The following is a 17116-nucleotide window of genomic DNA, read 5'->3' as shown; positions in this document are numbered from 1 at the left end:
TGTGATACAGAGAAGTAGATTCTGTTCATGTCGTCTGCTTCATTCAGTCTTCATGCAACTACATGTTACACAGTGCCAACAAAATATAATTTTTATGTGTTATTTTTGCTGAGCTCAGTCGTCAAGTAGCCACTGTTTAGCAGGTGGTCACTTGATTGGTGTTTGTTCCAAGATGCCGCTTTGAGTCATCTGGGTGAAGTGCTGTGTTGCAGGGTTTTTTTGCTGATGGTCATGGTGTTTATTTTTTCACACAGGACATGACAGATTCATGAGCACTAAAATGTTTGTAGAACTGACAAGAAAAACACGGACAGAGAAAGAGAGAGAGGTAAACAAATCGAAGGCTGGCTCACCAACAGTTACAGAATCTGCAGGGCTATAAGTCCAGTATGTTTACAAAAACCTGTAGCTGTTATTCAGCATTTCACACATTGAAAAACAACAGCAACAGCATGGACAACACTTACATTCATGTACACAAACAATCATTGAATCTGAAGTGTTGAGGTGTTTCTTCTACTGTCAGCACCTGACTTCCTGCTTTGGTTTCCATCAGCTGATGTGCACTGGTTCAAAGTCAAATGAGGGTATTTCTGTGTATGAATTAACACACACACACACAGTTGATTAGGGACCATTGGCCTAAAATTACATAAGTGATTCAGGGTTTTTCGACCTAATTAAATTACTTCTAGTGAAAGAAATCCCTGATTAAATCATCTCTTCCTTATGACACAAACAAAGTGTACAAAATGATCTGAACATCCAAGCAGCTGTAAAACAGTTGAAGGGACATTCTCAGTAAGGTGCACACACTCTTTGTCATTATGCACTCTTCATTCATATTCACCCTTATAGTTAAACTACATTAGTGTGTCCTTAATCCTTAATTAATTTAAAGCACTGTGATGATTTTATCTGATAATCGCTCCATTAGCAAACGTCCAAATCTGGCATATGTTTCTAATAATATAAAGCATTGGCACATGGTTATTTTCTCATAATAACCAACTGAAAATATAATCTTTGACTTTCTCTTGTTTCACATAAGATGGGGTCTGATTTTTATTTAGGAAGACAATCTAATTACAGTTTTGTTGTTTAATTAGTCAGATGATGTTTTATGTCATTGTGCCAAAAGTTGAGCCAGGTTAAACATGTTTTTTATTGGCAGCACTCACACTATGTCCCCACTATATGAGAAGGCTGTTTTTTGGCTCAGTCAGTTTTCGCATGTTTGGAGACTTCAAAGACACATGAACTGATTTCCTGCCAGAAAAAACTTCAAAACAAACTGACAGATGCACAGCCACTATATGGCTCCATCTTAATAATTTATGACAACCAATGTGTTAGACTGTTCCAGCAGGAACACACTGGTGTACAGCATAAAATCAGTGATGGCTAAGTTTCAATTAGCTGCTTAGGATTCAAGATCCTGGTATTCTGGTATTGTTCATGCTGGCTCACTGGCACACAGTCATGGCTTACTGGGACATTTGAAAGAACATTGTTCATGTACCGTATTAGTAACACCTGTGCTTTTCCTATTATGACTAGTTAAAATGTCTGCTGCCTATTTGCTTTCCTGGCCACCTCACTGAGTCCAGAATTCACTCTGATAATAATGTTTTTCACCAGCTAATCACTAATTTTATCTTCCTGCCATTTGGCACTGGGCTGGTAGCACAGACAGGGTTTATCAGAGCTTTTTTGACTGATGACTGGTATGAGACTGCACCTGAACGTGTGGGCCACAATCCAAAATACTGAACTCAAAGATGCTTAAAAGCTACCTATATCTGCAGAATTAGGTAATTGTTCTTTTGGGGTTTTGTTGCATTGAATGACACTTTTAATATTACATGCTGTAAATCAATATTGATGCCAAAACTTTAAATAATGCAAGTAAAATCTTTTCAGTGTTTCATTCCTATTGTTACAGTTCAACCAGTACAGTGATGTAGTATTTTGCTGGTGTTTTATACAGTTGTGAAAATTGTTTAACATCCTGGTGTAACTGTACTTATCCCTTACATGTTTCGCTCTGAGTTACACAGCAAAAACGGCTTTGCTGTTTATCTCTTTAAGCAAACAATCCTAGCTGTCTTTGAGTGACGTGATCAGTTTACCTAAAGATTAGAACACTAGCATTGTTGTTGATCGTTTGCTTGTTTTCAGTATGTTAAATGTAGAAAAGTCATACAGTCATTACTGTATATAAAGTGCTAGTCCTAGCTGGAAAATAGTTCTTATTAGCTCTGTGCTTACCATATAATCAGTGTAAATCAAATCTGTAAAGGCCTGATTAACTCATTCAGTCTTTCCAGTCATAGCACGCTCCACACACTAATGCAGCAGCAGAGGAAACAAATCATTCCACTCCTTTCTGCTTTTTCAGATAGCTTTTTATTACTATTATAATTTGAATACAACATCCAGTCAGAAAATATCTATCTATACTTTACTAATATGTTTTATTTAAATATATTTTATCACATTTTTTAATGTGTTTGTCATCAAAATGTTACCGTCAGCCTCTGAAAATCTCAGATAGAAGTGTCATTTTTCTGGACAAACGTAGGCTTATCCAGACCATACCTTTCCCTCAGTCTGTAGAAGTTTGCTAACTTGAATAGGGATTGTGAGGTTGTCTTTGAGGGTCATATGCTATTAGATATATATATATATAGTGGCTAATACACGCAGAAAAACAAATTTGTATGAGCTCACTCTTTTTTCTGAGAAGAACAGAAACACATGATTCTGCAGGTGAAGATGACTGAACACGATGTTGGTTTGGTCTTGTTCTTTGGATGTTGTCATCTGTCTATATATATTTTTAATGAGTTAATTAAATACATTTAATCAAGCACATTCCATGACTATCATTCCTAAGACAGAGACACTAACAGAATGTATAGTATTTAGTCATAAATATGATTTTTAATAATTGTTTGTAACTTGAAGGACCAAAATTACATTTATATTCCAGTCAGAGTTTTTTAAGCTTGATCCAGGTCTTTTTTTACTTTGTTTTGTCTTGTTGGATGGATGGATACATGATCATTCTTGTAATTCAAGTTTATATATATATAGGAGCCATTTGTCCTTTCCTGTTTCAACCCAACACTTTACTTTGATACTTTAAATATTGACCAGATGATGGTGCTACATAAAATGTAAGAGATCAAAGTGATCTGGAAGGGTACAACACATCCAAAAGATTTCAAAGATATTTCACTCCATTTCAAAACCATAAAGACCAACCTGCTGGTGGTGGTAATGGAAAAGTGAAAAGTTAGAAGATCGGCAAAGATATCAGGCTGCATCATCTGGAGTTTAAGGGTTTGTACCTGGTATAGTTGGGTGTTAGAGAGAAGGGCCACAGCAAATCAGCCTAGATTTGTATCTATCAGCACAGAACATATTTATAACACATTTTGGAGCAACGTTTTCATGAAAAAAATCAAATGGGCATTTGCCTTTTTTATTTGGATTTGGCCTTATGATCATACTTTGTGTTTTATTTGACTTTACCATCAATATTTGACCTCTATCTTGCATTTGTTTTTCTCTGTATTAGTCCACTACATCCTTCTTTCTCTTATGTTCCAGCTAAAGTTTACATGTAAAACATATGGGAAACACAAGCACATACACTTAAGGTCTTTGCCAAAATACCAGAGAAAAAGTGCACACATACACACAGAAAACAGGCATAAGATGACTCACGAGATTCAGCAAATATGATTTCACGAGAACTCAACATTTGTGCCGCCGCCTACTCAAGCGTTTGCAACATTCTCTTAAATCACAGGAATAAACAAATACACACAAATGTTGCTATCTTTCACAACACAGACAACGCTATTTACCTTCGTGATGATGAATCAGTGCCAATAGTCCTGCGTCTATCATAGAAAAATTGCCTTTAAACTGTGAATTATATATATATATATATACATATATAAATACAATGAATCATTACATACAGGCTTTCAATTATACAAATAGAGTGGCATTGTTAAAATTCTGGCTCTGCCAGGCTCTGATACAGATTTCAACCTTGTGACTTTTCTTTTCATATATTCATGGCCTTAGTCCAATTTTCTGTCTTCATATTGTTGGTATATTTTATCATTTTAGGCAAACTGTGGGCTTAAGAAGGTCTCATTGACAAATGTTCCCTCTTTGTTAAATTTAAGCTTTCTGTGTCTTTCCAGAGGTAGTATAGTGATTAAATAAGATGTTGTTAAACCTGCTCTGGGATGTAACACTGTATAACACTGTATGTTACAATACTGTGAACATTTACTTAATGTGGTTAGATAGTCATATTATTTTATATTGTAGAAATCACAGCAAGTAGGTTAAGGCTTTGGGTATCTTTGTCCTTTACAATAGCATCTCTCAGTGGAGGATGAGGCTTATTACAGGATGCAACTTATGTGAAATGACAGTGGAGAATCATCTTTTAGTATTTCCTTCAGAGCAGCTTGGACTGAATATCTGGTTAAATCATTTCATCTTGCATACATTATTAAACAAAAACCATTGTTCCCCTGTAAAAGCGGCCAGTGTAGCATTGCTCCAGGCCTGCAGGAACTATATTCCTAATGTGATTGGTGCAGAGGTGGGCTAGCACTGAAAAGACACACCTGATTGGTCTCTCACATACATTCAAATGTGTTATATTAAACATGTTTTGTGCCAGTCACAGCCTGTCTGGAGCTGCTTTTTAAGCTTCTATGTCCAGTTTAGCTGTTTCTACACACATATAGAATATCTCCAATAACAGTACATGTTTCATAAAGATGCAAATCCAGTTTTTATTTAAACATACAGCTCATTAAAAACTCAAACTAAATTTGTGCTTGACATGTACAGAAAAAACACATTAAGTAATCAGCCATATTGGGTAAAAATATGGAAAAATAGGAAAAAATTGGATCGTTTTTCAGGCTTGTTCACATACTTGCTCACATAGTATAAAATAAAATGGCTAAAACAAGCGCTTGCTATAGAAGAAAACAAAGATAAGAAAAAGTAACTCACTGAATCACAGTCTGGAACGTCTTTTCTCTAATCCGGAAAGAAGTAATTAATCAAACCATTCTGCCAGTCTTATGCAAAGCGCTGATATGCTCACTTCAGTGAACACAAACTCAACAGGTACAGAGATATCATGTGCAGGCTCTTAGTTGTGCAAATTGTCTTTTGAGAAAATAATTTGTTTTCCTCTTATTTGCTGTTGGATCGAAATGACGGTTATCAGACGTGACCTAGTTTCGGCTCAGTTTTTAGGGAAAGCTTGGGTAAGAATAGAAGTGTATGTCAAAGAAAGGCTCCACTCCTGCAGTCTGTCTGCACAACATTTCAGAATAACCACAGACCAGACAGCATGGGCAACAAAGCAGATACAATCTAAAGCAAAAGGTTAAAACAAATGAAGTCACTGGCAATGTGAGACATTTTTAAATCAATGATATAAAACAAAGTATATGATTATAGCTGCGAATTCAAACTGCTGATAAGTGTTTTTTCCAGGTTTAATATGTGGATACAGAGAGACCTGGTAGAATATGAATACAGGTCTGAGAATTGATCCAAATCACAAAGCCAATTAAAGGTGAGAAGCAGGCGGAGAGAATGACATGCACATTTACAGTGGTGTGAAAAAGTGTTGGCCACCTTTCTGATTTCTTGACATGTTTGTCACACTTTGTTTCAGATCATCAAACAAATTTAAATATTTGTCAAAGATAACACAAGTAAACACATCATGCAGTTTTTAAATGAAGGTTTTTATTATTAAGGGAAAACAAAATCCAAAATTACATGGCCCTGTGTGAAAAAGTGTTGCCCCCCCCTGTTAAAACATAACTTAACTGCGGTTTATCACACCTGAGTTCAATTCCTCTAGCCACACCCAGGTCTGATTACTGCCACACCTGTTCACAAAAAAGACATCACTTACATAGGACCTGCCTGACAAAGTGAAGTAGACCAAAAGATCCTCAAAAGCTAGACATTGTGCTAGGAGCCAAAGAAATTCAAAAACAAATGATAAAGAAAATAAATGAGCTCTATCAGTCTGGAAAAGGTTATAAAGTCATTTCTAAAGCTTTGGGACTGCAGTGAACTACAGTGAGATTATCTACAAATGGCGAAAACATGGAACAGTGGAGAACCTTCCCAGGAGTGGCCGGCCGAACAAAATTACCCCAAGAGCGAAGCGACTACTCATCCAAGAGGTCACAAAAGACCTCACAACAACATCCAAAGAACTGCAGGTCTCACTTGCCTCAGTTAAGGTCATGACTCCACCATAAGAAAGAGACTGGGCGAAAATGGTCTGCATGGTTCAGTTCCAACACAAAAACCGCTGCTGAGCAAAAAGAACATAAAGGCTCATCTCAGTTTTGCCAGAAAACATCTTGATGATCCCCAAGACTTTTGGGAAAATACTCTGTGGACTGACAAGACAAAAGTTGAACTTTTTGGAAGGTGTGTGTCCCATTATGTCTGGTGTAAAAGCAACACCATATTTCAGAAAAAGAACGTCATACCAAGAGTAAAATATGGTGGTGATAGTGTGATGGTCTAGGGATGTTTTGCTGCTTCAGGACCTGGAAGACTTGCTGTGATAAATGGAACCATGAATTCTGCTGTCTACCAATAAATCCTGAAGGAGAATGTCCGGCCATCTGTTCATGACCTCAAGCTGAAACGAACTTGGGTTCTGCAGCAGGACAATGATCCAAAACACACCAGCAAGTCCACCTTTGAATGGCTGAAGAACAACAAAATGAAGACTTTGGAGTGGCCTGGTCAAAATCCTGACCTGAATCCGATTGAGATGCTGTGGCATGACCTTAAGAAGGCGATTCATGCTCAAACCCTCCAATGTGGCTGAATTACAACAATTCTGCAAAGATGAGTGGGCCAAAATTCCTCCACAGCGCTGTAACAGACTCTTTGCAAGTTATTGCAAACGCTTGATTGCAGTTGTTACTGCTAAGGGTGGCTCAACCAGTTATTAGGTTTAGGGGGCAAACACTTTCACACAGGGCCGTGTAGTTTTGGATTTTGTCTTCTTTTAATAATAAAAACCTTAATTTAAAATCTGCATGATGTGTTTACTTGTGTTATCTTTGACTAATATTAAAATTTAATGACCTGAAACATTAAAGTGTGACAAACATGCATGCCAGCACTTTTTCACACCACTGTAGCTGTGTAACAAATGCACAGCTAATTCTGTTGCATGCAGAAAATCATAATAGAAACTGTAAGCGCTTTATACAAAAGCAGTACAATGATGCACAGCATGAGCAGTAATTCTGTTGTAACCACAGAGGAGGGAAAGCACTGTGCATTTGCTGTAAGTTTTCTCTGTAACTTTCAAAGATCTCTACACCAAGCAGAAGTTAGATATGAAATGAGCCACGAATCCTTTGCATGATGATTGCCAAATATTTTCCTGGCGTTCAACAATGTCTCTGGTGGCAGAGGAGAAAACTGAATACTGACAATTTACATTATAATTATAAAAGAAAAATAACCTCCTCTAATGCAAGGACCCAATCCAAATATTCTATTTTTTTGTTTTCTGAATGAAGGAAATTGTTGCTCAGTATGAACTGCAAACTTCGCATTTACCTGTAGGGGGTGATAAAAGTGCTGCTGGGGCTTGAAGGATTTATCACCAACAGTAAAATCTTGTTTCCAAGTATAAACACACAGATATATTGACATATTAACATCCATGTAAAAAATTATCTGTCTGCATTGATTTTGAACCGGTAGAGGGGTAAAGGAATGATGTCAGTTTCTGTTTTAGTCAGTGCTCAATGTGGTGAAACCAGATGAAACTTTATCGACGTATTCCTACTCATGAAACGTAAACATAATCGTAGACTGACCACATGATTGGTCACATGTGAAGGAATAGCCAATCAGAAATTAGAGAAATTAGAGCGGCCCAACATCTCTCATACTATAAATTTAAAAAAGAAATCGTTTACACGTACATAATGGGAAATCGGCTCAAATGAAAACAAAACTCTGCTTTGATACATTCTGCTGTCGGTGCAGGCTGATGTTTAGACAGTGATCGAGGGAGTTGGTGCAGTTGCAGCGCTATGACCACTAGGTGTCGCTCTGTGACCGCTGATTGTGCAGCGGATGCCAGCTGACTGGGATTAACAGGCTGTGGATCCGGCAGCTCGAGCAGCTCTGCTGTATGCGCACTTCTGGTGTGTACAGGCCCACACACACGCACACACACACACTGATCAACAGCTGACTGAGGCGTTGCAACTGTTTCAGCATAGTTTCCTTTTCCACTGCAATATGAAAGGGACGGTCTGTTGGGCCACCATTTTCACTGTTTCCCCAGTCTGCTGTAACTGTAGGACATAAAAGATAGACATAGACAGAAATAATAATCAGCAGTGGCAGTAGCTTGCAGCTGTCACGTGTGGAGATTGTATGTTTGCCTCAAGTTAGTGATCCATGTAGTTCTCCAGTCTTTTTTGAGGAGCAATAACACATGTAGACAACACATACATGGCATGGCCTAAGGTTGGGAGCACTGGACACTCCACCATGGCTGTCATGATCCACTGGATTCTAATTTAAGAGGAAAAACAAGCGTTGTTAGAGGGTGTGAGGAATGATCAGGGATGGCAGCAGGCTGTGTCACCTTCAGGGACTGGTTGGGTTTTAACAGAGCGGTGCAGAGGTCAACTTCTGCTCTGTGACTGTGTCCTCTAGCCCACTTCATGCCAAGGCTCATTCAATAGCACCACAGAAAACACATCCTTCTAATTTACACCACATATCTCTTCTGTAAATCTGTATGGACACTTGTGTATGTATGCTCCGGCTGAGAGCTGGTAACCCCCGTATGAATAAGTTCTCTCCCATGGGGGTAACTGTGTTGTTGTACAGTATGTCTGTTCCTTTTAGGTCTGGACTGCAGCAGTTTGTACACAACAGCCATATTCTTATGTCACTGGGTTTTTTAAAGCACATAATCCTTCTTATATAAATGGTGCTTTTTTTTTTTTTACCCTGGATAGGACCTAGAGAGCGTGTGAGATGAAGCGGCTGTATCTAAATAAAACAGGAAGACTCACTGATGCATGTTGGCATGTAGAGCTGACAACAGTGCTACGACTTTCAGTGTACCTCCACCATGACAAGGAGTTCCAGCACACAGCTTGTTTGCATACAGCTACAGAAGGCTAAGACACACATTCATAAACAGTTGTAGTGATGAGTCATACATTATAGGGACAGCTTATCAAGGCCTGGGTCGTCAGATGCTTCATTTTCTAGTTTAACTGTCCCCGGGCACCATAACATCAATTAAATTTTACTTTACCAAGTAGACAGCAGTGCAACACATAAGTCATATGCCCAGAAAGATAAAAAAACTGACTGTTAGGTTTTAAACATCGACTGAGCAAAACAGTCTCAATCATAGCTATTTCCAAACAGCAGCGGACTGACGTACATTTAATGATCTAATGTGGTTTATTTGTCAGTCACATTGATTTCAGTTGTGTTCATATTACAGGCAAGATAACAGGTGTTTTAATAGAGCTGCTGTTAATCCTCCTTATCTTACCACTACTCATCCACACCAGCCAATCGTAAAGCTTTTGCTAAGAAGAATAGAGTATGAAGGTTCACGTAAATTAATGTTTTAACCAATTTAATCAAAGAAAACCTGCAGGAAAATAAGCAGAACAGTTTAAGGTCACCCCTCACACAATACAAAACCAATTTATTAAAAAAAAGGTTTATTGACATCAGAAGCAATTTAAATTTCAACAATAAACAAGGCGTTTTTTTTTCTTATTTTTGCTATTACAGTGGTACATAAAGATCAGTAAAACAATTGTGATACGTCAATTTTGATATTGTTATTTAAAATAAAAAACACACGAAAAGAAAAAAGAAACACTCAGCCCTAACTGAACTTTTTTTTTTTGTGTGCTGTGCACTTCTAGCTAGAGTAAATACTGTAAGCCCATCCCTTTACGCTGTACCAGGCAGGATAGTGGTCTAGGAACTACCACTGAAAAAATAAGACTGGCAGAAAGATACAGACACGATACTTGTGTAGTGTTAACTATACAAAAAGGAGAAAAAAACTGTACAGCATAAAAACAACTGATATACACAGCCTTTTTCATTTTTTTTTTAACCCCTTGAATACTAATGTATTTTCTTTTATTAGGTGAAGAGTGTACAAGGGGGTTAAATGCTTTATAAACAAGAAAATGACCACTATATATATGTCATTTGCCATCTACTCATCATCATCTTCATCATCGTCTTCATCGTCCTCCACATCATCATCATCCTCATCATCATCATCGTCATCCTTCTTCTCTGCCTTGGCAGGGGCCTTTCCTGGTGCTCCTCCGCCTGTTTTGCCCTTAGCACGATATGCTGCGATGTCCTGTGAGGGAGCAATGAAAAGATAAACTAGAGTTGAGAGTCAAAATTACTCATTTGTAATTAAAGCTCATTTTTGATAAGGGAGAATACAACATGAATTATAAGTAAAATGTGCATACCCCCGGCACCAGCAGAGTTATAATACGACAATATAAGAATACAATTTCTTTACCTTCTCATACTTCTCCTTCAGTTTAGCAGCCTTTTTCTCATAGGGCTGCTTCTCCTCTGCAGAGGTGCTGTTCCACATCTCACCCAACTTCTTGGCTACATCTCCAATGGACAGACCGGGGCTCTCGCTTTTCACCTTAGGACGAAACTCTGAGCAAAAGATGAAGAAGGCTGATCTGGAGAGGAAACAAAAAATTTATACATCAAAACATGCTTCATAAGTCAGCTGTTTGTGATTCTGATTTATTTTGTTCTCCACAAAGAAAATGTTTAAGAGCAAAAGGCTCTGAAAATCAGTAAGTGTAAACTTGCTATACTTACGGAGGTCTCTTGGGGGCATTAGGGTCCTTGTACTTCTTCTTCTTCTTGCCTCCCCGTGCTGGAACGTAGTTCATCATCTCCCTCTCATAGCGTGCCTTGTCCTGTTTGGCCAGGTCCTCAAACTTGCCCTTCTCCTTGGCAGACATTGTCTGAAAACAGAAGTAACCTCTAAGTTTGAAACGGTGCTACATTATCTTACTTATTGCACATTGGGTGTTTCTTCATGTATCTGTAATCAAGAGCTATTAAAAACATCCTGTATGTGAATTATCCTAATGTACACTAATGAGGAGTGGCATAGAGCACACTCTCAGGAATATTTTGAATTTAAGAAAGATTACAACTTTATAAAACCATCATCATTATCAGTCCATGATCTCCTACCTTCCATCGCTCGGAGCACTTCTTGGAAAACTCGGCAAAGTTAACCGAAGCATCAGGGTGCTTCTTCTTGTGCTCCTCCCGACAGGTCTGCACAAAATATGCATAGGAGGACATCTTCCCCCTTGGCTTGGTTGGATCTTTCCCCATCCTGAGGAGTATCTAAAAACAAATGTTCCAATTATAAATTAGCCATGCAACTGGAGAGATGTTAAAAATATAGAGAGATTTTATTGGTAGATGGCGTAAGAATAGCTGGATTGGGTGTTTCTACAAATGGTCTAAATTTGGATCATTTGGTGATGTAAAGCAGGTAAAATATGCCCACCCTTGTTACCCGCCCATTCTCCTGGACGAGTCTTTATTTCTGCCCAATTGTTATTGATAGCACTAGTTAAATGACCCGCCTTCACTGCTGTCAAACTGCACAAGTTAGGACCCGATGAGGAAAAGAGAAAAAAAAGAAAAAACATCTGAGCTGATGCGATGAAAATGACTTTATTTATGGATGCAATCTGCATAATTAGCCTTACATAAAACTCGCTGGCCCATGGTCAACTCCCATTACGGTGGTTTAAAACTGACTAAACACGTCCATGCGGATTCAAAAAGGAAATCGCATCAACCTCCATAAATCTTTTTTTTTTAAAAAAACCTTGCACCAATACACATCCCCGGTCCGTATCACTTTCACACCAAACTGCAAAAGTTGCCCGAGTTCAACTGCAGAACATAAACCTTAGCCCTCAGTGGACTTGACTTTAAAAACATGAATCGTGTTTTTGTAAGAAAAAAAATCCTCAAACCTCATCTGCAACAAGAATAGGCCTTCGGGAAACCCCCCATTTCATTCATGTTCATGTTTTTATCAAAGAAATAACTTTGACACAAAGAGACACAAATTACATATAAAGACATGTTTATTGAAAATAAAACACTTAAAACTGCGATTCGGTGTGATTCAGCACTCATCTAATGTTAGTCTTCATTATGTCTTAACCTGCAAAAAAACCCACAGGATCTGCGAATATGTTTAAAACCGATAATTTTCCCTTCAGATTTTCCTATTAAATGCTACTGTAACTCCCAACTAAGCTGCGTCGACCGAAGTAGTAATGGCGCATAGGCTTCTCGTTGAGGAAAAGGAGGTCAACAACGACGGCAATATTTCTTCTTCCATTTTGTGAGAATGCCTTCTTCATGAAAGAAAGTCCCCCTCAAATGTCTCCTCCCGCCTCCCAGTTCGCTTTGCAACACGACAAATATGTCTACAACGCCGGCGATCTTGACAAAATATTTCCCCGATTGAATCCTATTGCACTAGCCGCCTTGTATAGTAATACATTGGGTCTGTACTGTGTCTATGAGCGGGCTGTGCTACTGACTTGGTTTCTATGAGCTCCTAATGGCCGCTCGTCTTCATCCACTAACATGGAGAATATGGCTCCTTCTCTTTGTGTCAACGCACAGCCATTGCACTGCATGCAATAGAGGGCAGAGCGACCGCGGCGACCACTTCGTTTCAAGCCCGGATTTAAACCTTTTATAAGCATCGGAAAAATCTCGCAATGGTGCCGTTCGAATCACGAAAGATTGAACTTTCTTTTGCCGTCGTCACATGTTATAGTTACGGGTTTGTTTTCCGAGAAAACACGGTTAGAAAAAGTTGAACCGAACTGCGCCTCTGTCACTGGCTTCCCATTTGCCTCGCTGCCTTGTTTCCTATGCGAATACAGTCAGCCATTACAGTAAAGCGCAGATTGTGAGGTAATTTTTTCACCGTCTTGTCGGGTGAACTGTGACAAACAAACCCATGTCCGTGTATGTTTTCAGATGGGCTTTCTTTTTCTTATGTTTTTAGAAATTTTAAATCTTTCTGTGAAAACCCGCACGCTCCCCAGTCTTCGCATGACAGGCATTCAGCTTCGCAATGCACTGCAATGCCAATGGCTAGCTAACGGTGAGTCTTCTACCATTGTCGCTTAACCGTGTTGTCCGCTAGACATTGCTGAATTTTTACGCGATAACTACCGTTTGATTCGCCTCCATTTTGTAAAAACGACACGATGGTAATATACAAAATTTTTCGTATTTAGCCAAATCGACGGTTTTCGTCGAATTTAGTCAAGGTTAATTTTCATTTCTTCCTTTTTACAGAGCGTCTGGTCCACATTCCCAGGCAGAGTAATGTAACGTTACCTGCTTAGCGCCGGCTATTTTTTGTTGTTTTTTGATGGTTCCCCCTCAATAAAATTCTTTCCAAGCAGTAAAAGGCTTCACATTCGACCGTGGCAAACACATAAGTAGGATATTCATAAATGTTATCGTCGTTTTCATCATTACGGACACTTAAAAATTTTCGTGTGCGATACTTACCTAGGGACTATCGCTGGATCTCAATGCTCTGCAATGGCTGTGTATGAGAGAACACAGGCGATACGCAGTGTCTTCAGTCTTCGGCTCTCTAACATTACTCTCGGCGGGGCTCGCACGCCATTGGCCAGCGCCCAGTCTGGCGCCCCTCTGATTGGTCGGAGGCTTTTCATTGTCCTAATAGAAGACGAGGTCCTATTGGTTGTCTTTTGTGAAACGTCACTGAAGTTTTCCGAGGCGCGTGGATACAAAAATATTTCTGTCCGAGCATGCTGGAGCTGGTAGTAGTGTAGTGTGTTTGCCATAGTATTGAATTCACTACGTTGAGCACAGTGTACAGTAGGCGAGTTAAGTGAATGAGACAACGTGGGGCGCTTGTAGTCAGCGAACGAGGCAGCTGTGAAATGTTGTGCGATTGTGTTGGATGGGCTGTCCTCCTCTTCGTCAACCACCTGCATTGTACACACTCTTCAATACACGTGAGCTTATTTGCAAATTACGCCTTTAAAAATGCATAAGGAGGACGTCGCGTTTTCACACATTAAAAACCATCAGAAGCGGTCGCTCGCCCCATATCGTACACTTACGCACTGAATGTGAAATTTTAAAGCATTTAGAGTGAAAACAGATTAGCAATTCAGTTAATAGGCTGCCTTTTGATTACTATGATAGCCGTGATTTCCATTTCCAGCCAGTTGTTGAGAAAGATTCACCACTAAAACTATAACATAGAGTATTTATTTATTGTCAAGGACAAATGTGCATAATAAGCACGTTTAATAGACACTCATTCAGCGCCATAGTTACATTTACTTATGAGCCGGCACCCCATATGATGATAAGATTGTAGCAACAGATATCAAATCAATATAAATGAATTAAATTGCTATACCAGGCCTCGAAATTAACTTTTGTTTTTAGATTTCTCTCATCGTTAGATATTTTTGTTCCTCATTAGGCTTCATATGCAGTAGCTGATTTAAAGATCATAGGATGCTCATCCCCAAATAAAACACAAAGACAAAGAACTACTGTTCATTTTAAGACACAGTTAGTGAATAATGCAGTTTATATTTAGAAGAAGGTAATAATTTAGGCCTACATGAATGATGTAGACTGACTTACTGATGCATTGCTTGTGTTATTCTACAATAAGGTTTTTAAACTGTTTTCCTAATTGAAAGTTCCTTATAGGTTACTCATCTGTATGGTTGCAAAGGAGTTTTTAATACCAACCCCAGACACAGTGTTATGCAATGAAGTCATTGAAGTCCTAAATTACAATTTATTTAAATAGGAAAAAAAAACACTGCACAAACATGTTGCCACCAACCAAGTTATATAGACAGATTGGTGCTTTTATAGGAGTTCATACATTTTTGTAAGAAAATTATAGGATACGCTGATCCAGATAAACAACTATAATATTTCTAATACCTAATTTCCTCCTAATTGATAATTTCAAACAGATTACCATTCACAATATAATTTTGTCTCACAAAGTTTTCATATTTTTTTCACCAGTTTCCCTTTCATACAAATCTGATGCAAATACAACAACAGTATAAATCCACATTGTCTGCTGTTATACAAATGAACAGTTTGGTTTATTAAATGTGTCAATAGGTGTCAAGAGGTTATAGCCTATAATTAGATGTGTTTGTTTTTCTGATCAGCAACAAATCTTTAAAAGTCTGGTTGCATAAAAAAAATGCTGTGCAAATTACATTTGTGCTATTCAAAGAAACCATAATGAGTTTGATGACACTCTGACCTTGCTCTAGTGCCATGATCAGGCATGGAGTTTGAGTTTAGTGTAGGCAATTGTGCATAAACTGTGTCTTTATTGTATATCCTGACTTGTAAGTCATACAGACTAAACTTACCATCACCTTATATTATACTTGCAGGTCCCTTAGATATCCAGCGTAAGTAAGGACCCCTCCTTTTTACTGTGGAAATATTACATGTAAATATGGTTCTGTTTAGACACACATTTCCAAAAGGTCTATAGATACAATTTAGATTTTTGTGACTCAGTGATTTAAGCTCTAGTGCCACCATTAGGTAAAAGATTTAGGTATCAACAGAAGAAATTAATTTCCACTGAAGTGGCCAGCCTGCTAAAATGTTCGAACAATGGTTTCAGATTGTATAGTGGGCCTTTCTCTAGATGACTTGACCCGCAGTGCAGGTAATGTAATTATCTGACTTTAAGGGCTCGTCTGTATGTTTATATGTAATGGTGGGGGTGGGGACCTAAAATAAAGAAAATGTCCATGTTCATTATAGTTTTCAAATTATAATCATATGCAAATTAAAGCATATGCTAATTGATAATAATCTAAAATCATACATCTTTAAGAAATTATATATACATTCAATAACACAATGGGTGTCTAAAAATGCTTTTGCTTAGCAGCTGATATAGAAACAAAGAAAAATGGCTGACAGAATTTATTCTTATCCTTGAATTAAGAATGGGAAGGGTGGACTGATTCCAAATGCCAATCACAACCCAGACTCAGGCCACATGTCTGCCTGTGGTGCTGCCTGTCTGTGTCTCATTTTGCATCAGGAGATGCCAAGACAGAAAGCTATAGCCGGCTCATGAAGCTAGGAGGTGGCCGATTTATGCATTCTAATGAACACTCCCTGGGAAAAATATGCAAATTCATTTTGTCATCAAGAAAAAAATAGAGGACAGGAGAGCAGCAGATACAGGAGGGGCTTAAGGGAGGAGGGCACATGCAAGAGGCGGGATTGGGTGGAGGCAGATTTGTGTGTGCATGTCTGTGAATGTGTGTTGTGTATGGGAGGGGGGGGACGTGCAAGTGCAGAAGGTGTGAGGTCTGGGCTTTATTATAGAATGAGGGACATATGTAACCCCCATCCTACTCTCATCCAGCCAACTCCAACCCTAGTTAAAAAATATTTTAAAATTAAATAAATAAATAACCAGCCTTATTTACAAAATTCAATAAGTAAACTACAGACTACAGAGGCATAGGAAAATGTAAACAGAAATCTTTTTGGTGTTTTATTATTATTTTATGTCATATTCACTCACAAATGTAAAAAAGAAACATGCAATTGCATGTTTCTTTTGTTCTTTTGTGTTATATGTATTTAAAAAGAATCATATCAGCAGATTCTAGCCTACATATAGAACCATAAAGATATAATAGGCCTAATAGTAATAGGTTAAACATTTATTGATAATGAAGATTAGAATTGCTAATGCACATGTTATCTTTTAGCCTTTAGCTTTCAGGATGTTTAGATATTGTGTTTTCAACATGGACCACAGCATGGAATGCAAAGTTTACACTCCCTTTGACTTTGAGTACAATATAAACCTACTGTTGAGCGCCAACAGGAACAATAACTT

The 17116-nt window shown here is 38.3% G+C and overlaps 1 protein-coding gene across 1 annotated transcript; it reads right to left on the bottom strand.

Annotated features, from left to right (window-relative positions):
* Positions 1-9710: 9710 nt before the first annotated feature.
* On the bottom strand, positions 9711-13858 carry hmgb1a (high mobility group box 1a). Its single transcript, XM_026328582.1, has 5 exons — positions 13729-13858; positions 11356-11514; positions 10972-11120; positions 10652-10826; positions 9711-10480 (listed from the first exon to the last, which is right to left on the bottom strand). Exons 2-5 carry the CDS (start codon positions 11500-11502, stop codon positions 10328-10330), a joined length of 624 nt encoding a protein of 207 aa, XP_026184367.1. The 5' UTR covers positions 11503-11514; positions 13729-13858; the 3' UTR covers positions 9711-10327.
* Between the last annotated feature and the right edge of the window lie 3258 nt (positions 13859-17116).

The sequence above is a fragment of the Mastacembelus armatus genome, chromosome 14 (genome assembly GCF_900324485.2).
Source record: "Mastacembelus armatus chromosome 14, fMasArm1.2, whole genome shotgun sequence".
In the NCBI taxonomy this organism is placed as follows: domain Eukaryota; kingdom Metazoa; phylum Chordata; class Actinopteri; order Synbranchiformes; family Mastacembelidae; genus Mastacembelus; species Mastacembelus armatus.
This window is presented reverse-complemented; position numbering and strand designations above follow the sequence as displayed.

What these genes read in the sequence shown, in the direction of transcription:
- hmgb1a (XM_026328582.1), bottom strand. Translation starts at nt 11,502, where the DNA reads ATGGGGAAAGATCCAACCAAGCCAAGGGGGAAGATGTCCTCCTATGCA. An exon ending in AGTGCTCCGAGCGATGGAAG is followed by an intron (nt 11,121 to 11,355) that starts GTAGGAGATCAT and finishes TTCTGTTTTCAG; the next exon opens with ACAATGTCTGCCAAGGAGAA. An exon ending in AATGCCCCCAAGAGACCTCC is followed by an intron (nt 10,827 to 10,971) that starts GTAAGTATAGCA and finishes TTTCCTCTCCAG; the next exon opens with ATCAGCCTTCTTCATCTTTT.